This window comes from Python bivittatus, unplaced genomic scaffold, assembly GCF_059951505.1.
Source record: "Python bivittatus isolate LINGU-HERP-01145 unplaced genomic scaffold, Pbiv_v1 ctg000180_np1212, whole genome shotgun sequence".
NCBI lineage: Eukaryota > Metazoa > Chordata > Lepidosauria > Squamata > Pythonidae > Python > Python bivittatus.
In genome coordinates this window covers 4,688,042-4,712,512 of record NW_028277047.1, presented here as the reverse complement: position 1 = coordinate 4,712,512, position 24,471 = coordinate 4,688,042, and the positions used below count along the sequence as shown (strand labels likewise).

Genomic DNA, 24,471 nt, shown 5'->3' with positions numbered 1-24,471 from the left:
GGCAGCTGCTGAGGGAGAAGCCGAGGCTTGAGGCCCGGGCCCGCTTGAGCCACTGGCAAGAGGCGTAGGCATATTGCAAGGAGCCCTGCTGGCCGAGGATGATGGGGTTTGTAGTCCCACACAGCTGGAGGGGGGAATGGACGAGTCTCTTGGGAAACTGACTGGAGAAGGGCGGTCGGGGATGCGCGTTTGGGCTGATACTTCGCTTTTTCTGACCCCTGGATATGTGAACCGTCTGTTTTAGTGAAGGTTTTTTGAGGAGGGAGTGATCAAGCTTTGCTAATTAGGTCTACGTTAATATCCCCTCCGGACGGCCAAAGCATTAACAATTCGGACTCACGTTTGCAGCTGGTATTCAGGGAAATTAGATTTCACACTGGGGCTTCTGATGGCTAAACCTGGCTTTGCAACGCAGGGGTTCCTCTATTGCAGTGTTTTTCAACCTTGGCAACTTGAAGAGGTGTGGACTTCAACTCCCAGAATTCCCCAGCCAGCATGGCTGGCTGGGGAATTCTGGGAGTTGAAGTCCACACCTCTTCAAGTTGCCAAGGTTGAAAAACACTGCTCTATTGTATTTCAAACAATATTGACCTGACCGCCCCCTTTGTAACGTTTTTGAGATTTTTGGCTGCAGACTCAATCTCCTAAATACATGGTTTCCTCCATCCTAAGGATAGGAGTGCTTCCTTGCCCTCCTCCAATAGGACTAGTGTCCTGAAATATATTTTGTGTGGCTTCCAAGTAGTGAGAATGTAATTCAAGCTAGCAGGAGACTTAAAAAAAGTTACAATAAATCATGTTACAAAACTCAGTTTCTATGATTTGTGTTCTTTTCCCCATGTTACAATTGACTTTTCTTGGCAGAGGACACTCAACCTGTATTCTGAATCTCAAACCTTGCTATGTTGTTGGGTGTTTATTTGCACGCTACCTTTAAAAAAACCCAATCTTTTCTACAGTATAGACTTTCTCTGTGAAAGGGAGGAATCAAAGTGAAAGGGAGGAATCATCTGGGCTTCCTCACATTAATTCAACACACTGAGCTGTGGTGTCTTAATCATGATTTTAATACATTTTAATTGACTAGATACCAAAAATGCAATAAACCATATTTTGGCTTAGTTGTGTGAATACAGCCATAGTCCCTAAACTTTACAAGGATCTTTATTACAGATTGGGCAGAATGTTGTTTCTAAGGCCATTCATTAAATTTGTGAATTTGGTTACTGCTGATAAATAACTGGAAACTAGAAATGGCTGATTCATAATAAAATAGTAGCTTTTCAAAAAGCAAAATACCCTTTCTAAGAGTAGCAATGAAACTCCAGGGATTGGATTACACATTGTAAATGGGTTGGTTGGCCATGATTTATTAACAATGCTGTGGATCCACATCATACTCAACAAATCCAAGCAAATTATATCTTGGCTTGTTATAGGTTGAATTTACAGTGCACAAGACCAGTTTATTTTAATTACAGTTTTGTGGCTAAACCACATTTGGTTAGTAATCACATGATGTAGCATGAACCATGTTTTTCCAGCCTTTATAGCTAAAAGCAAATATGAGGTTAAACCAAAAACAAACTCTAAAATGGTTTAGCATGCTTTTAATAGATCATTGTGAATAGATTACATTGTTCTCTGCTTTTTACAATTTGCCAAAAAGGCTATGGAATAATTATTATATTGAAATACCTGTTACCTTGAACTGTCTAAAAAAATTCCCCCATAATTTGCCTTCTGAATGATCAAATAAAGAGTAATTTCTTTGATGTTAATAAAAGCCTTTAAACATTATTTCCATGTATCTTTAATTTTTATTTCTGTTTTCACCAAAGTGTTGCTTGAAATGGATAGTAAACAATCAATTTTATATACAGAATTTGCAAAAGGAGGGAGGAGATGCTGAATATTGGAAGAGATATCAGTTGACAATCTGAATAAATGTTTGTTAATTACAAATAACTCTGCATTAGTTTTGTCTAGCCATTTGTGTAATATAGTGGGAAAAAACCCACACATTTTGCACCGCTTCCAGTTAGCTGTGAATAAGCAAATGTAATGAGCGCTAATGACAGTGCTGATCTGTTGTAAAACCAATTAACACAGAATTCAATGTTGTTGAAATGTTTGTTTTTAAAAAATGCCAACAGTCCAGCAGAGCAAAAGGAGGTCTTATCCATTATACCAAATGGGAGATATTGAGCCAGTGTGAAGATTTCTCATAATTTGGATATGGCAGGGCAAATATTTTGGAAAGTGCTGAAGGGTTACAATGACTTGGAATTACCTTAAAAAGAAAAAAAGAAAAAGATAAATTACAGATGATGGATTGGGCAAGCGACCAAGCTGATGAACTCAGTAGCAGGGCTAATGGGTTAGCCAAAGGGGGAAGGAGCACTGTTAATTCCTCTGCTTTTTTGCAGCTGTGGCCTAAGCCATTAACTCTGGCTTACAAACTACAGTGGCAGGATCCATGTACTGTAATGCATTCAGCCATGCCAAAAGTCCGTATTATACCTTAGCAACTTTAAGATGTGTGGACTTCAACTCCCAGAATCTGCTCCAGCCTCTAGATCAGCCAGCTTCAGCAGCATTCCATTCCCATTTTCACACGACCACATTTCTATCCAGGGTTGGCTGATTTTTAAACGCTGGGAGGGAGGCTCCCTGGATCATCGGCAAGCCCTCTTCATTTTGCAAAAAACGGGAATTGAAACCTCAGGAAGGGGGGGGTGCAACTTGGAAAAGAGCATCCCCCCCGGCATCCCACGTGGCCTGATTGCAGCAATTTTGAGGGTTGGTCTTGATCAAAGGGACCTTATTACGAGATGCTTTGATTGGTTGGTGCAGGGGAGGCTGAGTTTTAAAAAGCGCCCCCCCCACGGGCGGTTGCGCGTGCGTGCCTCTGCTGGGCAAAATCACGCTCTCGGGTCTCCGGGCGCGGGGACTCCCGGGCGCGCGCTGCCCCGCTCGGGAAGGACGCGAGGGGGCGTGCCCGGGAAATGACGTCACGCCTCGCGCACGTGCGGCCGGTGTTGTGATGGCCTCACAACCGCCGGCATGGCGACCCCTCCCACTGTGGAGGGGGGAGCGGGACCGTGGGAGGGACGGGAGACCCTCCCCCCCGCCCAATTCTCGTGGAGACGTCCGGGGATGTTGCCAAGGGGGCGGCGGTTGCTATGGAAAAAGGAGGAGGCATAAGTGCTTCCGGGGCGCCCGCCTCCAACCCGGAAGCGCCTCCCTGCAGGGTTGCCAGCGCGAAGATGGCGGCGGAGGAGCCTCAACAACAGCCGGAGCCCATCGGAGGGGACACGGACGGTAATGGGGGCGCCGCCGCAGGGGCCGCTTAGCCTCGACTTCGGCTGGAGGCGCGCGTTGGGCGGAGTAGCTCGGGCAAAGCCCCCTCCCGGCTCGGTCCCCGTTAGTCTGTGGGGGGAACGGAGCCTCATTCTTCCGGAGGCCCCCCCAGCAGAAGCGCCGTCGCTGCCCTCTCGTCCCCCCCGTTCAGCCCAGTCTCCTTGGCAACGGGGCGCTCGGCGGGGAGGGGCTTTGCCGCCCTCGGTCTCCTTGGAAACGGCACCCTTTCCCTTCCGCGGCTCCCCAAAGGCCGGGCCCCGCGCCTCGGTCGCCATGGAAACGCCCCGCCCGGCGCACCTGGCGAGAGGGGCTCCTCCGGGGCGCCCGAGGAGACCCGCTGGCTTCCCTCCCTCGGTCGAGCCAGCGAAGCGGTGGGCGCCCCTGCCCCTCGCGCGCCGTGCCTGGCTGCGGCTGCGGCTCCCTCCGCCTCCACCGCCCTGGCCGGGCGCTCCGGGGAGATGGGAGCCGCGGTCCGTCACGCTGGGCGGGAGGAGGGGCGCCTGGGGAGGAGGCCGGCCTCGACCCGCCCCTCGGGAAGCCCTGCGGGTGACGGCGCGGGGCGCAGCAGCTGCCCTCCCGAGCCGCGCCGGGCTGGCTTAGTCTGAACCTCGGCTCGGCGTGCCTCCGGCTTAAGCGGGTTGCTGGACCCGGCCCCTCCCTCACCTGATGTGTCCGCGGCTTGCGCTGCTTGCTTGAAAGAGCCGATGCCTGCATTGACACCATTCGCTCAACTTGGTTACTTCTAACCTTGGTTAGTTCCTTTGCTCCGTTGATCTTTATCCCCAAACACCGGGGCCCGCTGCTCGTTTTTCTCCCTTGAAATAAGTTGCAAACTATAAACTTTTTCTTCCGATTCTGCCCCCAAAAGCTGTGGCGCTCACCCGCAGCCTGGTGCCCTGTATGGTCCAGTGTGATGTGGGAACCCTGCACTCGTCTTAATAAGTTCTGTGACTAGGCCACCACGTGGATCTTGAATGTGATAAGTGAATGCAGGGACTGTGAGCTCAGTGTTGAAAAATGTGGCTTTGGGTTGATATGCGCACGATTCAGGTTTTAGGCCATGTGATTAAACCATGCTTTATTTGTTCAGGTGTAGTGTGTTATGTGAATACAGCCATTCCTTTTAACCAACCCGGGATTAGCAGGTCGGCGTGTTGTGTGAAAATACCCAGGAATACCACATTCGTCTTTTTCCTCAATCTCTTTATATAGTTTCTGCTGATATTCCTCACACCTCAAATCATGTTTCTTCCAGACTCCAGTTTTTGTTAAAGTTTTTTTAACGTAATTTTGCATTAAAAGTGTGCATCAGTAACTGCATTTATCTCTGAGTTGGTGGGGTGCAAGCAACAGAATGTTGGCTTGCAAGACAATCTCTAGATTAGAGATTGCAGTTTGCATAGAATAGTATGAGTAGGCTTGGGGTGAAATTGGACTTTATTATGCTTGTGACATCCTGGTCAAAATGTGGCAGACCTGGCCTGTTCTGTCTTTACTATTAATAGTGGCATGTGGTACAGGTGTGATTAAGCTGATCACCTAGTCCGCACCTTTTCTATATTAATCAAAAGCATTATGTGAAAGCTTTGATTAACCAAAGTCAGGAGATGAATATCTGTGGGCCCATATGGTTCTAACTGTGCCAGATAGAAAATTGTGACTTGAAATGCAAGAGGAATAAATGGTAAAGAGCATGAAATAATGAAATGGAAGAAAGAAAAATAGGTATGGTGTGTGTCTCTGAGACTAAAAGAGGCTAAATATAATCTGAGTGAAGGTGATTTAATCTTGTGTGGAGTTGATGAATACATATAGTGAAGTAGTGTAGATGTAATTACGAATGAAAGTGCTGGTAAAAAAAGATGACTTGGTGTCACTTGTTATGGATGCGTATGAATGTAGGAGCAGAGATGAGTTTGGGGAAAACTGTACAACATTCTGAATCAATGTGATCCAGGGAAAATTATTTTATTAAGTAAAGTGAATGGGTGGGCGGGAACAAATGAATAGGTGGGTAGGCTGGCTGTTTAATACATTTATGGATAAATGTATAAGAGATGATGATCTGACATTGTGCTGATTGGAATATGAACATATGTGTTCTTTGGTACGCAGACAATGCTGCGTTGTTGGCTGAGAACCCAGGTGATTTGCAGCAAATGTTAGATCATAAGATAGAACAAGAAGTATGCAACTGAAAATTAATGTAACAAAGAGCAAGGTAGTTATGTTTGAAGGGAAACATGGAGTGAACAATTGCAAGTTCTACATAAATGGTGAAAAGCTAGAAGTAGTAAATTAATTTCGGTACCTTAGTTCAATGCTTACTAAAGAGAGAGACAAACGGACAGAGGAATTTTAAAAGATGCAAAAGCTGAGAGAAAGCTAGTGGATAGTACTGTACATTAAGAGGATTTAATGTTTGTTGAAAGATGCAAAGATATCATTGTATGCCTCTGCTGACTTTCTTACCTGGAGATGAGAGTTGATGTATGTCAGGAGAAATATAAACAGAATTTGAGTGCAAGGAGGGCACTTAGAAGTTCTTGCAGTAAAACAAGGAGTCAGGAATTAATGGGTATTGAATGTATGCGCATTGAATAAAAATGAGCGACCAATGGCTTGGCCGTATACTGTAGAGAGAATAAGGATTGAATTGTGAAACAGAAATATGAAGGGGTGTGTGTGAGTGAATGTACTGCAGGAGAAAGTTCAGAAAGGCATGTTCAGTTGGAGTTGATGAAATCCTCAGAAGGAGAGAGGGGAGGTGTTCAAAGCTGAAAAGGAAACGTATGACGAGGGGGGTGGCTGTGATGGAAGCAGCCATGGTTCGTAAGGCCAGAACAGTACGGAGCAGTGCAGTAGATGCTGCTGATTTAAACTTGATCCTGTTTCCTTTATCTCAAGCTTTCAATTCCTTTGCTTACTACTATATACAGTTTTTCTGTGCGTTGCACAATGTTACTTACCCCAGGAGGGAATTGTGTGATGGGTATGTATTTGATTAAAGTTTTATGTGTCAGCTGTCTGAACTGGCAGCTGCTTCTTGATAATTTGCCAATTTAGTTGTTAAAAGTAAAGTTTGCCTTGAGTCAGACTCAAATCCTGATGACCTCATGTAGTTTTCTTGGCAATAGTACAGAAGTGGTCTGCCACTATGATTTTTTTTCTCTCAATTAAGGACTAACCTGAGCCCAGACAAAGTCAGATGTTCCCATCTGCATTGTGTTTGTAAGTGATCTAATCAACAGAAATTAAACAAGTAATTCTCTGTGTATCTCCAAGTTAGGGAAAGCTTTGCCTGCTAAATCGCTGCCTGCTCTTGAAGTGGAGTTAGGCTTTGGTAGAAAGGGGCATAGGATTGAGCGTTGTGTGGCTGGCTGTGTACCTTTTGTTCCAGCTTTCCTAATCTGGTTTCCTCCAGAATGAACCATAGAAAGTTGGAGTTAATTATCTGGAAGGCTCAAGGTTGGAGAAAGTTGCTTTATCCTGCCTACTGTTGATAAATAAAAGCTAGCACTTTGCTTGCTAAAGCCCTCAGATTCTGCTCAATCTCAGAGAGTGATAAGCAGTGAGGTACATTTTTCAGGCATTTGAGTTATTTTTTCTTTCCTCTGTTGCAATTGTCCTAGTTTGCTCAGGAAAAGATGTTGCTTCCCCTTCTTAAATGGGTCTTGCCTCCTATCCTCTGAGGATTTAAAAAAAAAAGTCCCTTAACTGAAGAATCTGGATTTGAGCATCATCTGGTCCAGGGTTTTGGTGGCAAGGCCTGTATCCAATTTTGCTGGCCTTTTGTAATCCGGGAGGGAGTAGGGGCTGTCCAGGCTGCAGTCGCAGGGGGAGGAGAGCTGCAGTTGCCCGCTCTTGCTTCACTGCAGCAGCATCCCAGCGGGCTGGGAGTCTGGGCACCTCTCTGCCGGTGATGTACGACATGGAATGGCCCCAGATCAGGTTTCATGGTTTTCTGCAGCCTTGGCAGCTGCTATGTGCAAACAGTGCCAGAGGAAGAATTGTTGTCTGGCTGTGTTGCAAAGCAGATGAACTGCCATGCAGGTTGCCGCGTAAGAGTGGGACGCTTGGTTTTGACGGCAGCTGAGTTCGGGGTTTCCGATGGAGCCCACCCTGGCACCTGGCCCTGAAAGAGAGGCCGCTAGGAGAGCGTTTTATCCAAGGCAGCTCCTCACCTTTGCTACGGGATGGGCCACTTGTTCTGCTCTAGATGCTCAGTGCTGCAAAGGGGGCTGCAGGCGCAAGAGCTGTAGAAAAGGTGGGGTTTATTGCATGTTGGTGGATGTGTTTAGAATCGCTTTTTTATCTGAAGTTTGGGGATGCCAGGCTTGGCGTTGGAAGATAAGCTGTGTTCTTTGAAATAGTGGTCTATTAAACTTTAATTCATGAAAGAGATGATGGTGTCTTGGATGTAAAGTGTGAGACAGAGTAAAGATAAAATGAGTTGTCTCTTCCAGCATTTTGTTTTACAAACTTCCATATCCTTTACAGATGAATTCTATTAAATGTGTTTATTTCTTCTTTTTATTAGAAAAAATGTTGCCTTCCTTCTTGTCTTGGCTTTTTTGCTGTTAGTTTCTTAATTTTTGTTGTCAACTAAATTTTAGTTCAGGCATCTCCAGGCTGCAGGATCCATACCTGTTAAACCCGTGGCTACACCTGCTGGATAGCATTAGTGTTACAGGCTAGCACATCTGGAAGGGCCAAGGTTAGAGGGGTTCTGGAATGGCATCTGTTTTTCCCCATACGCTCAGTGCAGGATGATGATTGTAAAACCTCTGTCTCAGGCTGGTGTGGCAGGACTTTTCTCAGTCGCTTTGTTCTCTTCAATTTCAGGAGTGAATTGTTTGGCCTATGATGAAGCCATAATGGCCCAACAGGACCGCATTCAGCAGGAGGTGAGCACTTCGGCACATGGGCATGGCCTGCTTGGATTGTTCTACTTTGTCTTCTGTTTCATGGTTCTGGCATGGACCCACCCAAATTGTACATATTTGTGGACACTCTCAAGCTAAAGTTAATAGATTCCTCTGCATTGTATTCCTAGAATCGCTCCAGGATCCTCTGTAATTTCCTATGAATATCCCCCCACCCCCAAATCTGCAGAATGCCCAAGGGAAAGGGCTGTGTATATGGTGTGTTTCCCAATCTTGATGACTGGCAGCGAAATTGGATGACCTCTCCTTGCAATGAGCATGCTAAGCTGTGTCTGAGGCATTTAGATGGAATTGCTTATCAGAGACGGAGAGACTGGATTCATTTCAGTTGCTACACTAGGTAGTGGTGTTGATCCAGAGAGAGGGAAAGTACAAACTCAAGCTGAGCAGTGTTATGATTACGAAAATCTAAAATGCCGCATAATTGCGTCCAAGCTTACAGTGTCTCTGGAATTCAGCCGTCTGGGTGATACAGAAAGGAGGAGTGGGAGGAAGAGGGGAAAAGTCCTAAGGGCAGAGGGTGGGCTGAGCTGGGTCAGGGCTCCCTTTTCCGGCGTTCTCTACCCACAGGGACCAGCCCGGTTCCTGTCCGAAACCTCCAGAAAGGGGAGGACTTCCCCAGCTGCCTTCTCCAGCAACTGCATTTGGAAAACAGAGGCTGCCTTTCTCCTCTCCTTCTGGAGGAAATACGTAGCCACAACGATGCTCCCTTATTCTCTGGTGGTCTGTCCCCTTTTTCAAGCCATCCCACTTGGCAGCCACAGCTTCATTTTTAAATTTCTCATATTGAGAGAGAAAGAGTATTCATTTTTCAAGAAGAAAAAGGGTAATGCTAACAAATTCCAGTGCAAAAAAACCGGACTCCCTTTCGTTGTCCTAGGGCCCTGCCTAATTTTTTATACCGCTCGCCTCTGCCCCCTCAGTCATTTTGATTACCAAGCATTAGATGAGATGCGGTGGCTGCGAGACCTGCATTTAGATTCAGTTTCAAGATGGAAATTGCAAAAAAAAAGTTACATGGGATGAAGAAACAGGCTGACACCACAGAGACAACCAGTTAAGGCCTTTGTGCTGTTTGTACAAGTTTTTGGTTTGGCAAAGAAAGAAGGGCTGCTGTATCTACAACACGGGAGATGATTTTGGATAATTGACTCAGCTAAAGTTAGCTAGATCATGATCTTACATCATGGATTTAAATAAGGTTTCCAGTTTTTGAAGCCTTATATTTTTGGAATTAGTTGCAATAACCACCATATTTATTTGTGAGACTGTGAGCCAATGTATGATGTTCCAGTGGGATCACCTCTGCCATGCCTTCTGCACTGCGGAGCAAATGTGAAATTGAGAATTGTTCTCTGCTGCTTGCCGTACCAATCTAAGGGGACAAAGCAAATCTCTAGACGCCACTCTTGCAGAAAAGAAGTGTCTGTTGTTGTTTGCTTAGTCTGACCACGTGTAATCTGAACCCTAATTTTTTGTCGTTCTGTAAGTCTGTACAAGCATATAAAATGATTCCTTGTGTCCGCTAAATCTGCAGCATCTGAAACCTGGTGACAACTTAATATATTTAACCCCAAAGTTCCACATTTTTGTCCCCAGTTTGCCTGGGGGATGAATAGTGTTTGTAGAACTGCAATGATTTTCTGAAAGACTTGCTTTTGTACCCCTGGAAATCCTTTGGTGGGTTTTGCACCCAGTGAGCCTTTTTCAGGTACTTCTCATTCTTGCTTCAGGCAATCAGTCTTAGATTATTGATAGCTTTGGGGCAATTGTGTTCTGTTCAGTTTCACCTCCCCAGTCAGCATCTGGTCTGATCAAGGATACGGATGCTGGCTGTGGACACTTGGATGGGTCCTGACATAGTTCTGGTCCTCCTTGCGACTCGAACGGATGCATTAAATCTGGACGTTGTTTTAAATTACTTTAGTTGCAGATGTGGTGAATCTTGACATTTGTGGGATTGAAGATAGTCAAGCTTAAATTAAGTCTCCCTTGTGCAGATCTAGCTGCAGCCGATCACTGTTTAACAGATATTTGTTCTATTTTTTTTTTTTAAAGGAGCCATTGTTATGAAATAGCCTCAACTTCCTGGTCTCTGAATCTCACATGCCAGGCTGTTTCTTTGTAGATTGCTGTCCAGAACCCCTTAGTCTCAGAAAGGATGGAGTTGACAGTCCTGTACAAGGAATACGCTGACGATGACCACATATATCAGCAGAAGATCAAGGTGAGAGTCACCTGGATCCAACTCTATGCGTGTATGATAAAGTAATCAGAGCATCCCCATGGGAGGAAAATCTCAGTTTTGGTGGCTATTTAGAGGAGGAGAGGGAGGAGATGAATAAAAGGGTAGATCAGAGAAGAGGCCTGTAAAATGAGGTCTGGTGTGGAAAAAGAAGATGGAAAGTTTTGCTTTTGGGGGGAAAAAAAAGCAGGATTTGATCTTGCCCAGTCAGCTGAAGCGGGAATAGTTGATTAGGGCCAGATAAAGTTCTTTGCTCAAGTGAATATATGGAATTTCTTCTACTGTGGTGTAGCACTGGATGTTAATGGCACTGAAAGGTGAGGGAAAATTAATATGTGGAGGATGAGAAAAATAGTTGCATTAGCCAGGAAGGCATACTGGCCTCTTCAGGTTTCAGGGGGGCACTGCATCTGCCCCCCAGTCCATCAGTCTGCAGACATCTAGGGAAGATTACGGGGCCAAGCAGCAGCAGGCCTCTTGCTAATAGGGGCAGGGGACAAATCTGCCAAGGTCCCAGCATCCCCCTTCCACAGTTTGAAGGGGCCACAACTTTACAAGGCTGGTCCCTTCCACGACTTGGGGGATAGCACATAAGAAAGAGACATGAGCTTGGAGGCACATGTTGATTGGGAACTGAATGGTTTGAAGGCTGTTTAAGGCTCTCCTTTTTAAATTACATGGTGGTGGGGCAGCTCTGGGAAGTCTGGATCGGCTGGAAGAACAAAGCAACAGTTGTGTCCATAAAGCATCCCCTCCCCCAAAATAGGGAGTATACAGATGGATGGTATGAGCTGAAACATATTGTATTTCCTTAAAAGGAGGATGATCCTGGAATTAAGACAACCCTGACCCTCCAAGGGGAACACCAGATAGGAAGAAAAAATCCCTTTGCATTCATTACTGTGTTCTTGGCAATTTAAACTCAACCCTTCCACTTTAAAGGTGAATTATTGGGGGCACAAGCCTCCTCTTCCTTTCTGATAAATACAGGAATTGGTTTTGACTAAGGCAGGTTTTATCGGGCAGACCTAAGGAGGCTTAGCTAGGCTTTAGGGGCTGTGAGCTCCCAGACCAGAGCATGGGTGCCAAGCTCCCTCCCTGCTCTTTTCCCGGCACAGGATCTGCTGAAGAAGTATTCATACATTCGGAAAACAAGACCAGATGGGAACTGCTTCTACCGAGCATTTGGCTTTTCCCACCTGGAGGCTCTCCTGGAGGATGGCAAGGAGCTGCAGCGGTAGGCAGGGATGTCCGGGGGCGGGGAAGAGGGGAAGGTGAATCACGGCGCCCCAATGGCCGGGAGAGGTTGGGATGTCGGCAAAAGGCAGAAATTCAGGCTTGTTTCATTTCATTTTAGCTTCAAAGAAGTGGCAGCGAAAAGCAAGGACGTGCTGGTGGCCCAGGGCTTCACGGAATTCACCATTGAGGACTTCCATAATACGGTATGGCCTGGTCCCGCGCCCTGGCGTTTGAAGGCCACCACCAGCCAGGCTGGCTGGGGATAATGGGAGTTGTGGTCTAGCCCATTCAGAGGACGGGGAAAAACGGCTGAAGTGGGTAGGGGCAAAAATCCCAGGAGGTGGTATTGGGATAGAAGAGTTCAGGAATCAATATACTCAGCTGAGGAATGTCAGTGACTAAAGTATTATTGTAGTTGGGGCTCTGTTTTTGCCAAAAGCAGACTATTTTCAAAGAAAACCAAGTAAAAAGAACAGTGGAGAAGTGAAAGGGTTGTAATGGGGTACGAAACTGGAAGAGGGGGATGGACAGATGAGAGGCAGGCGTCCTCTTGCAGGGAAGGAGAAATTCACGTGGTTCCTGCGTTGGACACCCCAATTTTTTTTTTAATCCCTGCAGTTCATGGACCTGATTGAGCAAGTGGAGAAACAGACCACAGTTGCAGAGCTGTTGGCCTCCTTCAACGACCAGAGCACCTCAGATTATCTCGTCGTGTACCTACGGCTGCTGACGTCCGGCTACTTGCAACGGGAGAACAAGTTTTTTGAGCACTTCATCGAGGGAGGACGGAGCATAAAAGAGTTTTGCCAGCAGGTCAGGGCAGGGGACTCAAAGGGGAAATGCATAATTTGGGCTGGAGGGGTGCGGGAAGGTGGAGCTGAGGCCAGCCCCTTAGGGCCCAGTTTGGAGACACTGCCCTTGCCCAACCCTATTTAGAAGTCTCTCTCATCACAGCTTCACTGTCCCAGAGTTTCCAGTCCTCACGATAGAGAGGAAGGAAGAGTCATGTTTGCTCATAGACTCTGAGCAGCCTTGGAGGGATTAAAGTCCCCTGTGTGTGCAGCACCCTGGCTTCCTCCTGCAGTTAGTCCCTTGCTTCCTGAACGCCTGTGGTCCTTTGCGGCCTGCCCTCTACTATTAGGGCAGACCATTTTAGAGGACTTCAAACCATGTCCTTGAAACTGAAACACTAGCCATTGTTTGGCCTCGTTAAGGATATTGCCCTGCATCGAAATTGATGGTTATTGGCAATAGATTGGCCAGAATTTCGGAGTCACTGTTGCAATGACACCATTTAGTGACCATTCATGGAAGGGGGGGTTGGGCCCAGCAACAGCTTTCCCCTCGCCCTTTGAGGAAGGACTGCAACCACATGGAGTGGTGGGGAGAGCGGTCCGTGTGCAGGGAGGGCCATGACTGGGCCTTGTAGCCTGTTTAGGCCAGCAGCCAAAGACTCCCAAACTTTTGGGCTTCAGCTTCCATCAGCTCCCAAACTCAAGGCCAACGGGAACGGATTGCGCAAATTACCCGGAGCCCCTGGGGAGGGGGGGCACCGAGTTGTTGATCCATGGATGGGCCCAAGGAGAGGACTCTGCAGCTCTTCCTGCACTTTGTTCTGAGACAGGCAAAAGCAGGGCCATACGCAGCTGGGGGGTAAGTGGGGAGCTGTTATCCGAGGCCACCCTTGGCAACTGGAGGCCTCCTCAGGTGCAGCCTTGAAAAGCAGGCTCGTGTTGCTAGTGCCCCTGAGGGCAGGGCAGCTTGGTTCCAGGGCCTGGGTGGGCGGCCTGCTGCCAGCCGAGGGGCGGGTGGGGTGTGCCGGCTGCCCCCGCCTGGTGGCTCAAACGGCTCTGCCCCCTCTCTCTTCCAGGAGGTGGAGCCCATGTGTAAGGAAAGCGACCACATTCACATCATTGCCCTGGCTCAGGCCCTCAACGTGTCCATCCTGGTGGAGTACATGGATCGGGGCGAGGGCGGGACCACCAACCCCCATATCTTCCCCGAAGGCTCGGAGCCCAAAGTGTATCTACTATACAGACCGGGACACTACGACATCCTGTACAAATAGAGGGGCAGGAGCGAGGCTGGTGAGCCAGCCCCCCCTCCTCTCCCTCCCCCTCCCCCGCTGCCCCCCTGGCGTTCCCTGTCTCGCCCGTGTTTTTCCCACCACCAACCGGGCAGCGTCGTCTGTGCTTGTAAATGGTGATCGTTCTTGCTCCCCATCTCGCTCACTTGGTTTGTTTATTATTATATATTTTTCCCTCCTTTTGTTGTTACACTCACACTCTTCTGTGTTTTATTAAAGGGGATGCCGGTGAAACAATCTCCTTTGCTTGTAGCTTCTCTCTAGTGCTTATGGGGTGGAAGCCCCCCCCCGTGCGGATGATGGAGCTGTTGAGCAGAGTATAGCAGGATCAGGAGCTCCCTTGGCACTAACCTAAAGAGCATACAAGCAACCAGCCCCCTTTTGAAAAATGCATTCTCAGACAGTTGCATGCAGCAAGATCCTAGTCCTCAAGGTTGCAAGGAAATGCCGTTTTTTTTGGAAATGGGGGGGCAGTATCTGGTGAACTCCAGATGGGGCTTCCAGCTTGCACGAGACCAGCCAGTTAATGCCTTTTGTAGAGGTCAGTCATCCCTCTTCTTTGCTCTCCAATTCCTCAGCCGTTTGTTCTGGGATGTGTCATGGAATAGAGCCTCTAGATTCAAATTCCTTCTATATCAAATATGCTGCTTTTTCCCTCTTAAATTAAGCCTGTCATCTACGGAGAGGGCTGGACAGGTGAGGATTTTCCTGTGAGGGGAAGTGGAAGTCTGATCGAAGTTGTGATCTGGAACAGTTGTACCCTAGCCGAGGGCTTAGCTGGGAGGTTGTGGCCGCCAAGGCAGCTTTTGGCGATGCGAGAAGCCACCGGCTGCGTGAGAGAGGCAGCAGCTGGCTGGTCAGGACCCCAAGGCAGAAGGCTCCACTTTGTGACGTTTCCCCGCTGGCTCTACCAGAAGCCTGTCCCGAGGATGCTCGCGTGCACCGCTCAGGGGTAGAGTGTGCAGATTTGAACAGGCAAGGCGTGCTTGCGCGGGGTGCAGAAAAACCACAGGATGGGTGGTTCCTTGTGCTGTCCTGCGTCTAGGGTGCTGGAGGGCTGGGCAGGTTCCTTGGAAAGGCGCTGCGTTGGAAAAAGGTTAGCTCTGCTGGAGCTGCCTTTCGGGGTTTCTTTCAAGATCCTGCTTTGTCTAACGCATCTACTGGGCAGTGCTCCATAAAACTCCTAGCCTTTCTTACCTCACCCCTTCATCCATATTCTGTCCCTCCTTTTTTCCCCTGCTGCTGCTGCTGCTGCTGCTGCTGCTGCTGCTGCTGCTGTCTCGGGGGTGGCGGGGACAGGCTCTTCTTGTACGTTATAAGAAATTGCTGTTTGGGTTCTCCAGAAGTGGGGATGGGGGGCCTGATTAAAGCAGCCAAGCTCAGAGGCAGCCGGGGTGGGGGGAGGCGCTTCACGTCTTCCCCGCTCTTGAACCATCGCCCGGACAGACACCTGCAGCTGTTCTTGCATCATTTCCCCGGGGCCATCCCTTGGCCACTGGCCAACGGCATCTGGAGCCCAGCGAGTAGCAATTTTGCTGTGGTGCCCAGTGAGCAGAAAAGTCTCGGTTTCAGATCTTTTGTTCTAATTCTCTTGGGGAACAGAGAACAATGCCTTTCCTTTCCTGTTTTTAACTACTTTGTCTTTAGCTGAAAATGACTAGGAATGGCCATTTTCTGCCAAAGGAGGGTTTTTACTTTTAAGTGTAAACTCTCTGTAGCTTAAATATAGTCAGGAAACGGGGAGGTGCCCCCTTCTATTATCTGCAAGCTGTGGGTCAAATAGCTAGGCGGATTCAATTCAGCGTGTGTGTGTTTTACACAAAATTCAAGTCCTGCTTTGGCCCACTCCCCTCCCATTCACCCGACTTTACAAGCTGCACAACTGGATTATGTTCGCATTTTTATTCCGGAATGCGGCTGACTGTGCCTGGGGAAGGGTGGATGTTTCTTCCAGCTGTCCCCCTTTGAAATGATCTGACGTCTCCTGCTGCAGAGGAGCGGGAGGATTCGCACGAAGCACCCTCAGAGTCCTGAGGACGGGCGTTCCCCGCAGGAATCTGCTGGGAAGAAGGAGGGAGAGATCAGCCTGTGCTGCAGCAGTTGCCTTCTGCCCTCCACCAGAGCATCGCCTCATTTGAGCCCGTGTTGCCAAAGGATGCGCTGGGCCTGCGCTGCACCTTCTGGGGGAAGAGGGCAAGATGAGAAACGGGGTGCAAAGGGAACGCCCCCTTTCTTCAGCGATGGAGAAAAGCAAGCTGGGAACTTAACACCCACATCAGACTCTACCCGTAAGTGTTTGGATAGGGCAGAGGAATACCGCCAACCTTTGTTCGTTCTTGGCATTCCTCTCTTGAATTTCTGCTTTTCTGCCTTTGCTGAGATGATTTTAGGCCTGTTATTTTGTTTCCCCAAAACCTGGGACTTTGGAGCCCATTCTGAGCCATATTCTGGCTCATTCTTGTTCTTTGCCCCTCCCTGTCACTCGCTCGTGGGGCCACGCTTTGAACCGTTCCTGCTGGGGACTGAACCCTTCTGACTCTCCACTGGCCAAGGAAGACAAACTGGACAGCCTGGCCTTGTGAAAGCGACTTGGGAAAAGTGACTTGTAATCTGCTGTGGAGGGGCAAGGGGAGGGTCCGACCCAGAAAGGCTAAAATACTGCATGCCTTTCGTGAAGTAGAGATGTCAGAGTGCAGGCCAAAAGGTGCTGGGAGAATTACTCTGCTTCCGCAGAATCTCTCTGTAACTGGTTGGGCGTTAAAGGAGAAAAGAAGTGCAGGTCTGTTTGCAGGTCTCTTGCATCTCCCAAACCTTGGCCCGGAGGAAACAGGAGTTTAGTGAGTGAAAAACAAGCTAGGAAGTTGTTATGGCCAAATTACAGCATGCGGGCTTCCCTGCGTTTTCCATGCTGCGCTGCGCATGATGCTGGGAAATGCTTACCCCTTCAGAGCATGGAAAGCGTGGGGTCAGGCTGGAAATGAGAGGAGGAAGAGATGAGGGTTCCCGGAAAGCCGCTGCCCTTTCAGCCTCTCAGCCCCGTGGAAATCCACCACCCCTTCTGACCCCCGGATGGAGGGCCCAGCCAGTGACTCACCGATGGGAAAGAACTGGGGCAGCTTCTCCTTGTAGATTTCATCGTCCTTCTCCAGGTAGACGCAGACGATAAGTCGCTCGACCTGCCCGAGGTACAACCGCTATTAGCAGGAGGCGGCGGGGGGGGTGAGGGTGCCAGCTGTGAATTTTGCGGGGCTCCTTTTACACACGGCTTGCAACTGGCACGATCCAGGGTTAAGGATCCTGTCCCAATTCCCATATGGGAGGATTTGTAGCTTTTCTTCCGATGTCAGGGTTTGTCCTGTTTGTCGTTTGCCACTTCCGGCAAGCCCTTTCTTCATTTCTCAAGAGCTGATTCTGTACACCGCTCCCCTAGTTACCATCCTTGAGTGATTGCTAGTATTTTATTTAAAGCACCACCCCAAAGTCTATAGTAGAGCTTTCCATGGGTTTAGTAATCTAATGTTAAAGATTTTTTTCCAAACTTGCCTGTGTAGATTATATCCTATGGCAATGTTTCTCAACCTTGGCCACTCAACAAGGTTGAGAAACACTTGTATGCCAGGCCCTGGTCCTCAGGTGGGAATACCAGCTGTGGCTGAGAAGCTAATATCGTTGTGCGCAAGGAGCGATGCTTGGTGAGAAAGGAGGCACCAGTGAGCAGCCAAACTTCCGGCCTTACCTTGTCCTTGTTGTCTTCTAGCCACTTGTGCAGTGTGTTAAGGACAACCTCCGCAGCAGCGTCATTTGGGTAGCCTATGGAAAACAGGAGAACCTTGGAAACTGCAGAATATCTGGGGAGTAATTCTGTCCGCCTCTCTCTTTCTTGTCTTGTTACTTACCGAACACACCAGTGGAAATGCAAGGAAAGGCCTGTGGGCACAGACAAACGAAGAGTGTTAAGGACAGCTTGGTGGCTTAATTTGGATACAAAGTGGTCCCAGGCTTGGCTAAAAGGGAAGACTTCCCTCTTCCATGCAGAGATGAAAAGGGTAAAAGCGCCATTTATTTTTTTTGCATCTCAGCATTCAACTTCCAAAGGGGTGCTGTAGGTGAAGTGGCCTCATGCAGGAGGGACAGGGAATGAATGGATATGTACCCAGAAGCATGTTCTGTGGCCACCCAGGTGAGGGTGGAGAACCCAAAAGAAGAAGAAGAAAAAAAACAGGGTCCCAGCTGGCTGTGGAAAGTTCATTTGGAGGCTTAGTGCCCTAAGAATCTGCTTAAATGCTCCTAATGTAATCCATCGTGCTTGGCTGGAGGTTAGCCAGCGAGTCCTGCCTGTAGAACCGCACTCCACAACTTCATGAAGCCAGCGAGCATAGAGATTTTTGCCTAGAGAAGACCCCATTCTCTGCTCTCCCGGTGAACTTTTTCTGGGGGAGGGGGGAGAGACTGAGCAAGGGAGATAGATGGAAGCTGCTCTTGTAGCCTTAGAAGACGGGGAGGGGGACCTGCGGCATGGTGAGGAAAGCTTCATCACGCACATGCTCCGTAGATACAACCCACAACTCTGCTCTTTGCACAGAGTACTGTCTGTCTTCCATCAGTGCATGCTTTTGCATCAGAAATGCGCCCCCATCCACCCACCCACCCACCCACCCACCCTGATAGCTCGTCTCTGCTAGAGGGGAGACTGAAAGTCCGGGAAAGCTCGCAAGTGGGGCACACTTTCGGCCCTCTTCCTGTTTTTGGCTTCCCCGGTGCTGCGTTGGAACATGCAGATCAACTCTCGGCTTCCATGGCTGATTGCATGAATTTGCTTAATTGCAGGTCTTGGTGAGAATGACAGGTGTGTAATAGAATTACTGGGCAGAGAATCGTGCCACTGAAGTAGGAAATCCTCCAAGTCAGAATCATAGTGATGTTAAATTAGTCTCAGTAAAACTGAAGCTCTTCTGTCCTTCCTTGTGATCTCCCCCAAACCCCCTGGTTTTGGGTGGTGTTTTAGAAGGGCCTTTCCCCCACCCCTCTACAGATGCGTTGGACTACAATATCCAAAGCTGGCTGGGGATAATAGGTCATAGGCTAGTGTATCTGAAGGGGACAGCTTGGGCAAAGCATGCCTCAGAGCAGGGGATTCCCAATTCTTTGCCACTGGGGCTAAAACCTGCTGGCTTTTCTCTCATCCGTGATCTGCCAAATCAACTGACGTTAAGCTGCTTATCTGAAAAGTCTCGGAAGCATCCTTGGACTGCATGCTGGGACCGATATTCCAGGCCCTTTAACTGAGGGGAACCCCTGTTCCGGCCGTCAGCCCGTGGCCCTTTCCTGCCCACGCAGCAGTAGAGCCCATTGCACCAAAGAGGCTGGTGTTTTCCTGCTCCTTAAGCCACCCCAGTTAAAAGCCTCTTTGTGTGGGCTTTTTATTCACAATGAAGATGCTCCTCGACTGCAGACTGATGCTTTGGCAAAATCTCTCTGGATCGTAATCTGATTCCATTTGGAGGGAAGCAGGGCCTCCCAAGCTTTCCTCCCAGGTGGGTGATCCAGCTGTGCCAGAGGATTTAGCAGGCCAGTCTTGCGCCTGGGAAGAGCAGACGGCTCAAGACAGCAGCTGGAAGCAGGTCTGATGGTGGTTCCTCCTCCTCCTCCTCCTCCTCCTCCTCCTCCCCTGCCGAAGTGCCAGACTCTGGAGGGCTTCTTCCAGAAACAGCTGGGGGAGCTGAAAGCTAATCTTTTTTTACTTGTGTATTTTTCCCTCTCTGCCCCTCCAACTGACTTCAAGGTAGATAGCCAGGTTAGAAAAAACCAGTGTGCCCTTGGACTGTTTTTAATCTAATTCATCCATTTCTGAGCATTGCTAAGTAGCGTATCTTGGCAGCCTCATGACCTCTGTGTGCTGTGGACTCCAGCTCCCATCCTCTCCAGCTTGAGGGACGAATGGCCTGAGGTTTGGGGTACTGCAACTGAAAAGAGATGGAGGCCACAAGGCGATCCCCCTGGGTTTCCAGCCCCTGCTGTGTCTACTCACCACTGTTTGCAGTTTGTTCTCCAGGGCGAGTTTCAAGCTGTTCTTGTAGCAGTTGCTAAGTTCGGTCTGCTGTGAGGCACTGGGCTCCCCCTGGGCAATCGGCCCCACTGTGTGAATAACAACTGGAAGGCAAAAGAGGGGCGTTGCTGGAAGTGCACCTAAGCCCCCTCCCCAACTTCCTCGGGGGTCTGGGTGCGAGAGGCTTACGGTGGCAAGATCCGTGATTCTCTCCACCTCCTGGAGCAGAACCAGGCTTACTTTGTGATATACTCGAAGTGCTTTTATAAATTAGTAAATGAGAGCTTTAAAATATTTGCTTGATATCCTATGGGTATGGGGTGGGTGTGCCCCCTCCCATAATTCCCAAGCATTTAGCCTGCTTTAATATAGCAATATTGGAAACATTCCACTTTGCTTTTATTAAGCGTGCGCTTAGCAATCCACTTATCAGAGTAGCAATATATATATTTTAATGTCCCTTTTTGTTAAAATGAAGTTACACACTTGAGCAAATATATCCTTGAAATGATTTTCGTTCCCTGTTGGCTCTTTTGGCACTGTGAAATAGAAACCTAACGAGAAACCAATCATTACTGCCTTGGCCCGTCTCCTGCCCTGCTGCCTCTTTCCCGTTTTTGCTCTTCGAACAACTTTTGGAAACACTCTGATTCAGAGCTGCAGTCCCTTATCTACTTAGCTGACCCCCAAGGGCCAGAAAGCCAAAAGAATGTGCTTTGGGTTAAATAGATGTTTTAAAAAAAAAAAAAAAGCAAGCAAAGCTGTCACACAAGCTGTCGTAGATGGTTTGAAACCTCGCCTGGCCGCTGCTGGGTGTTTGGGGATCGGTCGTGCGCGCATCATGCTAAGCGCGCTGTGTGTGGGAAGGCATTACCTCTCTTCCCCTTTCAGGGGTCTAATTCTCAGCGCCTGCAGGGAGCGGCTGTAATTCAAGGGAGCGTGTGCAAATATGGAAGGACTCGTGCCCTGGTGTATTGGTGCGTGCGCCTCCTGCAGGGATCAAGGGGGTGAAGGGGGCTTTGCGGCTGATGCCTGGCTGGAAGTTGCTGACGGTGCTCCAGTGCAAAGGTGCCGACCCTCAGGAAGCCGAGCTGGGGTCGCCAGGGGGTGCTGTTAAGCCAGCAATCCTTTTCTGCTGGCGCTTCCTGGGTTTGCGCACACAGGCTGGCTGCCTGTGGCGGGACTTCATCAAGCCGCCTTTGCCTCGCCACGGGCACAGGGCTGACACGGTCAAAAGGGGCCCTCCAAGCCTGTGCCAGTCCTGACCGGGCAACCGGCCAGGGTTGGCCTCGCCAGGTGTCTGTTGGGGTCCCCCTTTTTGCACGCCGGCCTGGTTGCCCATCTGCTCCTGAGCCAGGGGTGGCATGAAGGGGGGAACCCTCGGCTGGGTTGTCCTGCCAGCAGCAGCAGAGGCTGGGAAGAAGGGGCAGCCACAGCTAACGGCAGCGCAGGGATCCTGGCTGAGCATGCCCAGAGACTCCCTGTCCCGCCTGGAGCTCTGCAGGCGCCTCCAATTTAGCCTCGGTTTGGACAGACACTTCCTGAGACTCGCCGTTGCCCTTTTTCCCCTTCAAACCCGCCACGGATGGATCTGCAGCTGCCGTCGGTGCCCACGGCCCAGGCTCAGCGGCATTTGCCCTCCTCGGAAGGACTGCGGAAACGCAGCTGTAGATACGGCCTTCCCCCCAAAGGGAGACCGTCACTGAACCCCCCAGGGGGCAGCTGGAGCCCAACCTCATTCCTGCTCCATTTCAGACACCGAGCCCAGAGCAGTCAGTGGGGATGTCAAGCCCCGGATCTCATGCCTGACGGTGCTGTGGGGTCCCAGGCAGGGGGCTGGAGAGGGCGGCGTAGCCCTTCACTCATCCCCCGTGGCTGCCCGGGGTAGTCCAAGCTGGTGACCTGGTCAGTCCCATCACAGATCTGGGCTGCCAAAGTGCTCTTTCGTGAAGAAAGTACTGCTTATTGTTAAGACTGTAGCGTTACCCTCTTTCCCTTTGTTTGATCTAATAAGTGTGTATATATATCACATATGCACATGTAGTATTAAGTTGCACTCACAGCTATTGTAAGGCCAGACTCTGAGAGCAGAGTTTAAACCTGAGCGGAGACTATGAAATCCAAAAGGGAGGCTTTTATTCCAGCATAATTAATCCAGGTTCACCCCCCCCAGGACAATTGTGACTTCCTCCCATCTCTCTCCAAACAAATCCACCAATTGTGGGTTGTCGCAACTGTGTGACTCGCTGACCCCCAGGGAGAGCTCAGCGACCCCAGGCTGGCTTGGGCCCATCCACCTCGCTCCGGCTGGAATCCCTGCTCTTCTCCAGACTGGGAGAAAGGCTGCTGGGTTTGGCTAGACGATTGCTGCTAACCATGGAGGCTCACTTGGCAGGGCCCTGCCTCAAGAGGAGGGTGGCTTGGGGGGCAAGCCTTGCGGGTTTACGTAGGCAGGCAGGAAAAGCACTGGAGATGCCCCAGACCCTGCGGAGGTGCCAGGAGTCCACAGCGGGTTTGATGGTTTGGTTTGTCTAACCGTAGTGCGTAATAAATGGACTGAATGTGTAACGCACGAATCCATAAAACCTAATTAATAAACTGCAGAGTCTGGATTCAGCTTCCATGTTGTGACAAGACCAGATAAGTGTGTAAATCAAGCTAGTGTGATTGTTAAAATAGATTTACCCCAACTCTGAATTCACCCAAGACTGAACTGTCAACGAACCACGTGGGCTGAGTTGCCACAAACCGCCAACTTGAAATGGGATTGGCTAGTTTCTGCTTTGGTGTGCTTGCAGCCAGCCACACTCAAAAGTTGTGTAGCTCCTTTCTCTTGTTACCGGGGGGGGGGGGGGGGGGGGGGGTTGGAGCTGGTGGGCTCTGTTCTACCCAACCTGCGAGTCGTTCTGTATTGGAAAAATCAGATTTTTCACTGCAGCAGCCAGAAAGAGAAACCTTCAGAACGACACTGCCAGCTGAGTTTGTCTGGCATTCTTTCAGAGCGACGTCTTTTTATAGAGAGAGGAAAAGTCCAAATTAAAAAATCTGTCTTGCTGATCCACTATTTGCAAGCGAATCGATTTAATCACATAGATTGCCATTGCTGCTGCAAGGAGGAGGGTGGGGTGGGGAGAGAAAAAAACAGGAGAACCCCCTTCACTGTCTTGCAGAAAGAGACAGAAAAAGAAATTTGCAGCCAAAACCGTCATTGGAGGCGGGCAGGCAGCCTGGCGTGAAATTCAATTACAAGACAGGTAGGTGGAACTGGAAGCCGAAACGCAGCAGCTTGAAAAACAATCCAGCAAGGAGTCAAAATGAAGACGCTTCCCAAAAGCAGGTTGCTTTTTTTTTTTTTTAAGTTTCATAAGCACATTTTCACCCCCAAGCTGGCAATGTAGAATTGGATGGCTGTGCTCCTGAGCAAGTGCAGAGTTCATTTTCTACCCCTCTCAGAAAGCTGGGCAAAGGGGGCTGGATTCCCCCCTTAAAACATCTGCATGTGTGCAATGTCGTGAATTAAGTGTGTGAATCGAGTTACTGTGGGTTCCGGACTAGAGTCCATGGCTTAGCATGTTCGGTGGATCTAGCGAATTGTGGTTTATTTGGTAAACCACAATGTGTGAATGTTGGCAAGAGTCCAATTCCCCACCGTGAGCTCTTTGGGGTGACCCTCTGCCAGCTGTTTTTACCCAGCCCACATCATCGGGTTTCACAACCCTTTTTCTGGCTGGAGTTCACACAATACAAGCTACCCCCCCCCGAAAAACCCAGCCTAAGATTCAAACTAACCAAGCTTAATGCGGAATGCATCTGCCAGCCCTTTCTTAGGCCTGTGGAAGCCTGTTGGGTACAGCCGGTTCTAAATCAGTGGGCGCTTCCTGCAAGCAGGTATAAAAGGCCTGGTATAAAAGGCCAATTAGGAGGGTCAGAAAAGCAGATCTGGGAGGGAGGGAGGGAAGGAAGGAAGGAAGGAAGGAAGGAAGGAAGGAAAGGAAGGAAGGAAGGAAGGAAGGAAGGAAGGAAGGAAGGAAGGAAGGCAAGCTTAAAATGTGGGGAAAGGGACAGGCGGGGACCACAGACGCCCTGGGATTTCTGTTTTTTCCTGATGGGAGGAGTGTTGGGAGGATTTATTTCTTTCAACCTGGTTAAATGCCCAAGGCTACCTTGGGCATCTACTGGAGATACAGACCAGTAGAAGAGATGAATGAATGAATGAAATGAAATGAAACGTTTGCGAGGAAATAGCCAAGCTCGGAGAACTCCAGGGACTCCACAATACAAACCAGTGTTTCTCAACCTTGGCCGCTGGAAGATGGGTGGACTTCCAGTCCCAGCTGGCTGGGGAATTCTGGGACTGGAAGTCCACCCATCTTCCAGCGGCCAAGGTTGAGAAACACCGTCCTAGACGTTTTCCCCTAAGCGCATCCTGGCCTTGAGCTGCGTTTTTGTGGGGCGCAGACCCGACGTGGGGCGGGCTGTCTGGGGTTCCACCACTAGCCAACCAACTGGACCTGAAGAGACCCCCCGCCCTGGCGCAGCAGCAGCA

The 24,471-nt window shown here is 49.3% G+C and overlaps 2 protein-coding genes across 6 annotated transcripts in view; one reads left to right on the top strand and one right to left on the bottom strand.

Annotated features, from left to right (window-relative positions):
• Nucleotides 1-3,170: 3,170 nt before the first annotated feature.
• OTUB1 (OTU deubiquitinase, ubiquitin aldehyde binding 1) lies at nt 3,171-14,116 on the top strand. Its single transcript, XM_088137371.1, has 7 exons — nt 3,171-3,324; nt 8,209-8,270; nt 10,438-10,536; nt 11,673-11,791; nt 11,912-11,996; nt 12,412-12,606; nt 13,664-14,116. Exons 1-7 carry the CDS (start codon nt 3,186-3,188, stop codon nt 13,859-13,861), a joined length of 897 nt encoding a protein of 298 aa, XP_087993497.1. The 5' UTR covers nt 3,171-3,185; the 3' UTR covers nt 13,862-14,116.
• A 1,650-nt stretch (nt 14,117-15,766) lies between these two features.
• The window catches only part of MACROD1 (mono-ADP ribosylhydrolase 1), a 195,760-nt gene continuing 187,055 nt past the window's right edge, over nt 15,767-24,471 (bottom strand). For 2 of the 5 annotated variants that reach the window (XM_088137368.1, XM_088137366.1), the window contains 5 exons: nt 19,908-20,029; nt 17,776-17,806; nt 17,616-17,689; nt 16,974-17,055; nt 15,767-15,939 (listed from right to left, as the gene is read on the bottom strand). In XM_088137368.1, coding sequence (XP_087993494.1) covers nt 15,902-15,939; nt 16,974-17,055; nt 17,616-17,689; nt 17,776-17,806; nt 19,908-20,029 — 347 coding nt within the window. In that variant the 3' untranslated portion in view covers nt 15,767-15,901. Of the gene's footprint in view, nt 15,940-16,819; nt 16,851-16,973; nt 17,056-17,615; nt 17,690-17,775; nt 17,807-19,907; nt 20,030-24,471 lie in introns of all 5 variants that reach the window. The other 3 variants (XM_088137370.1, XM_088137369.1, XM_088137367.1) reach the window with 3 other exon arrangements.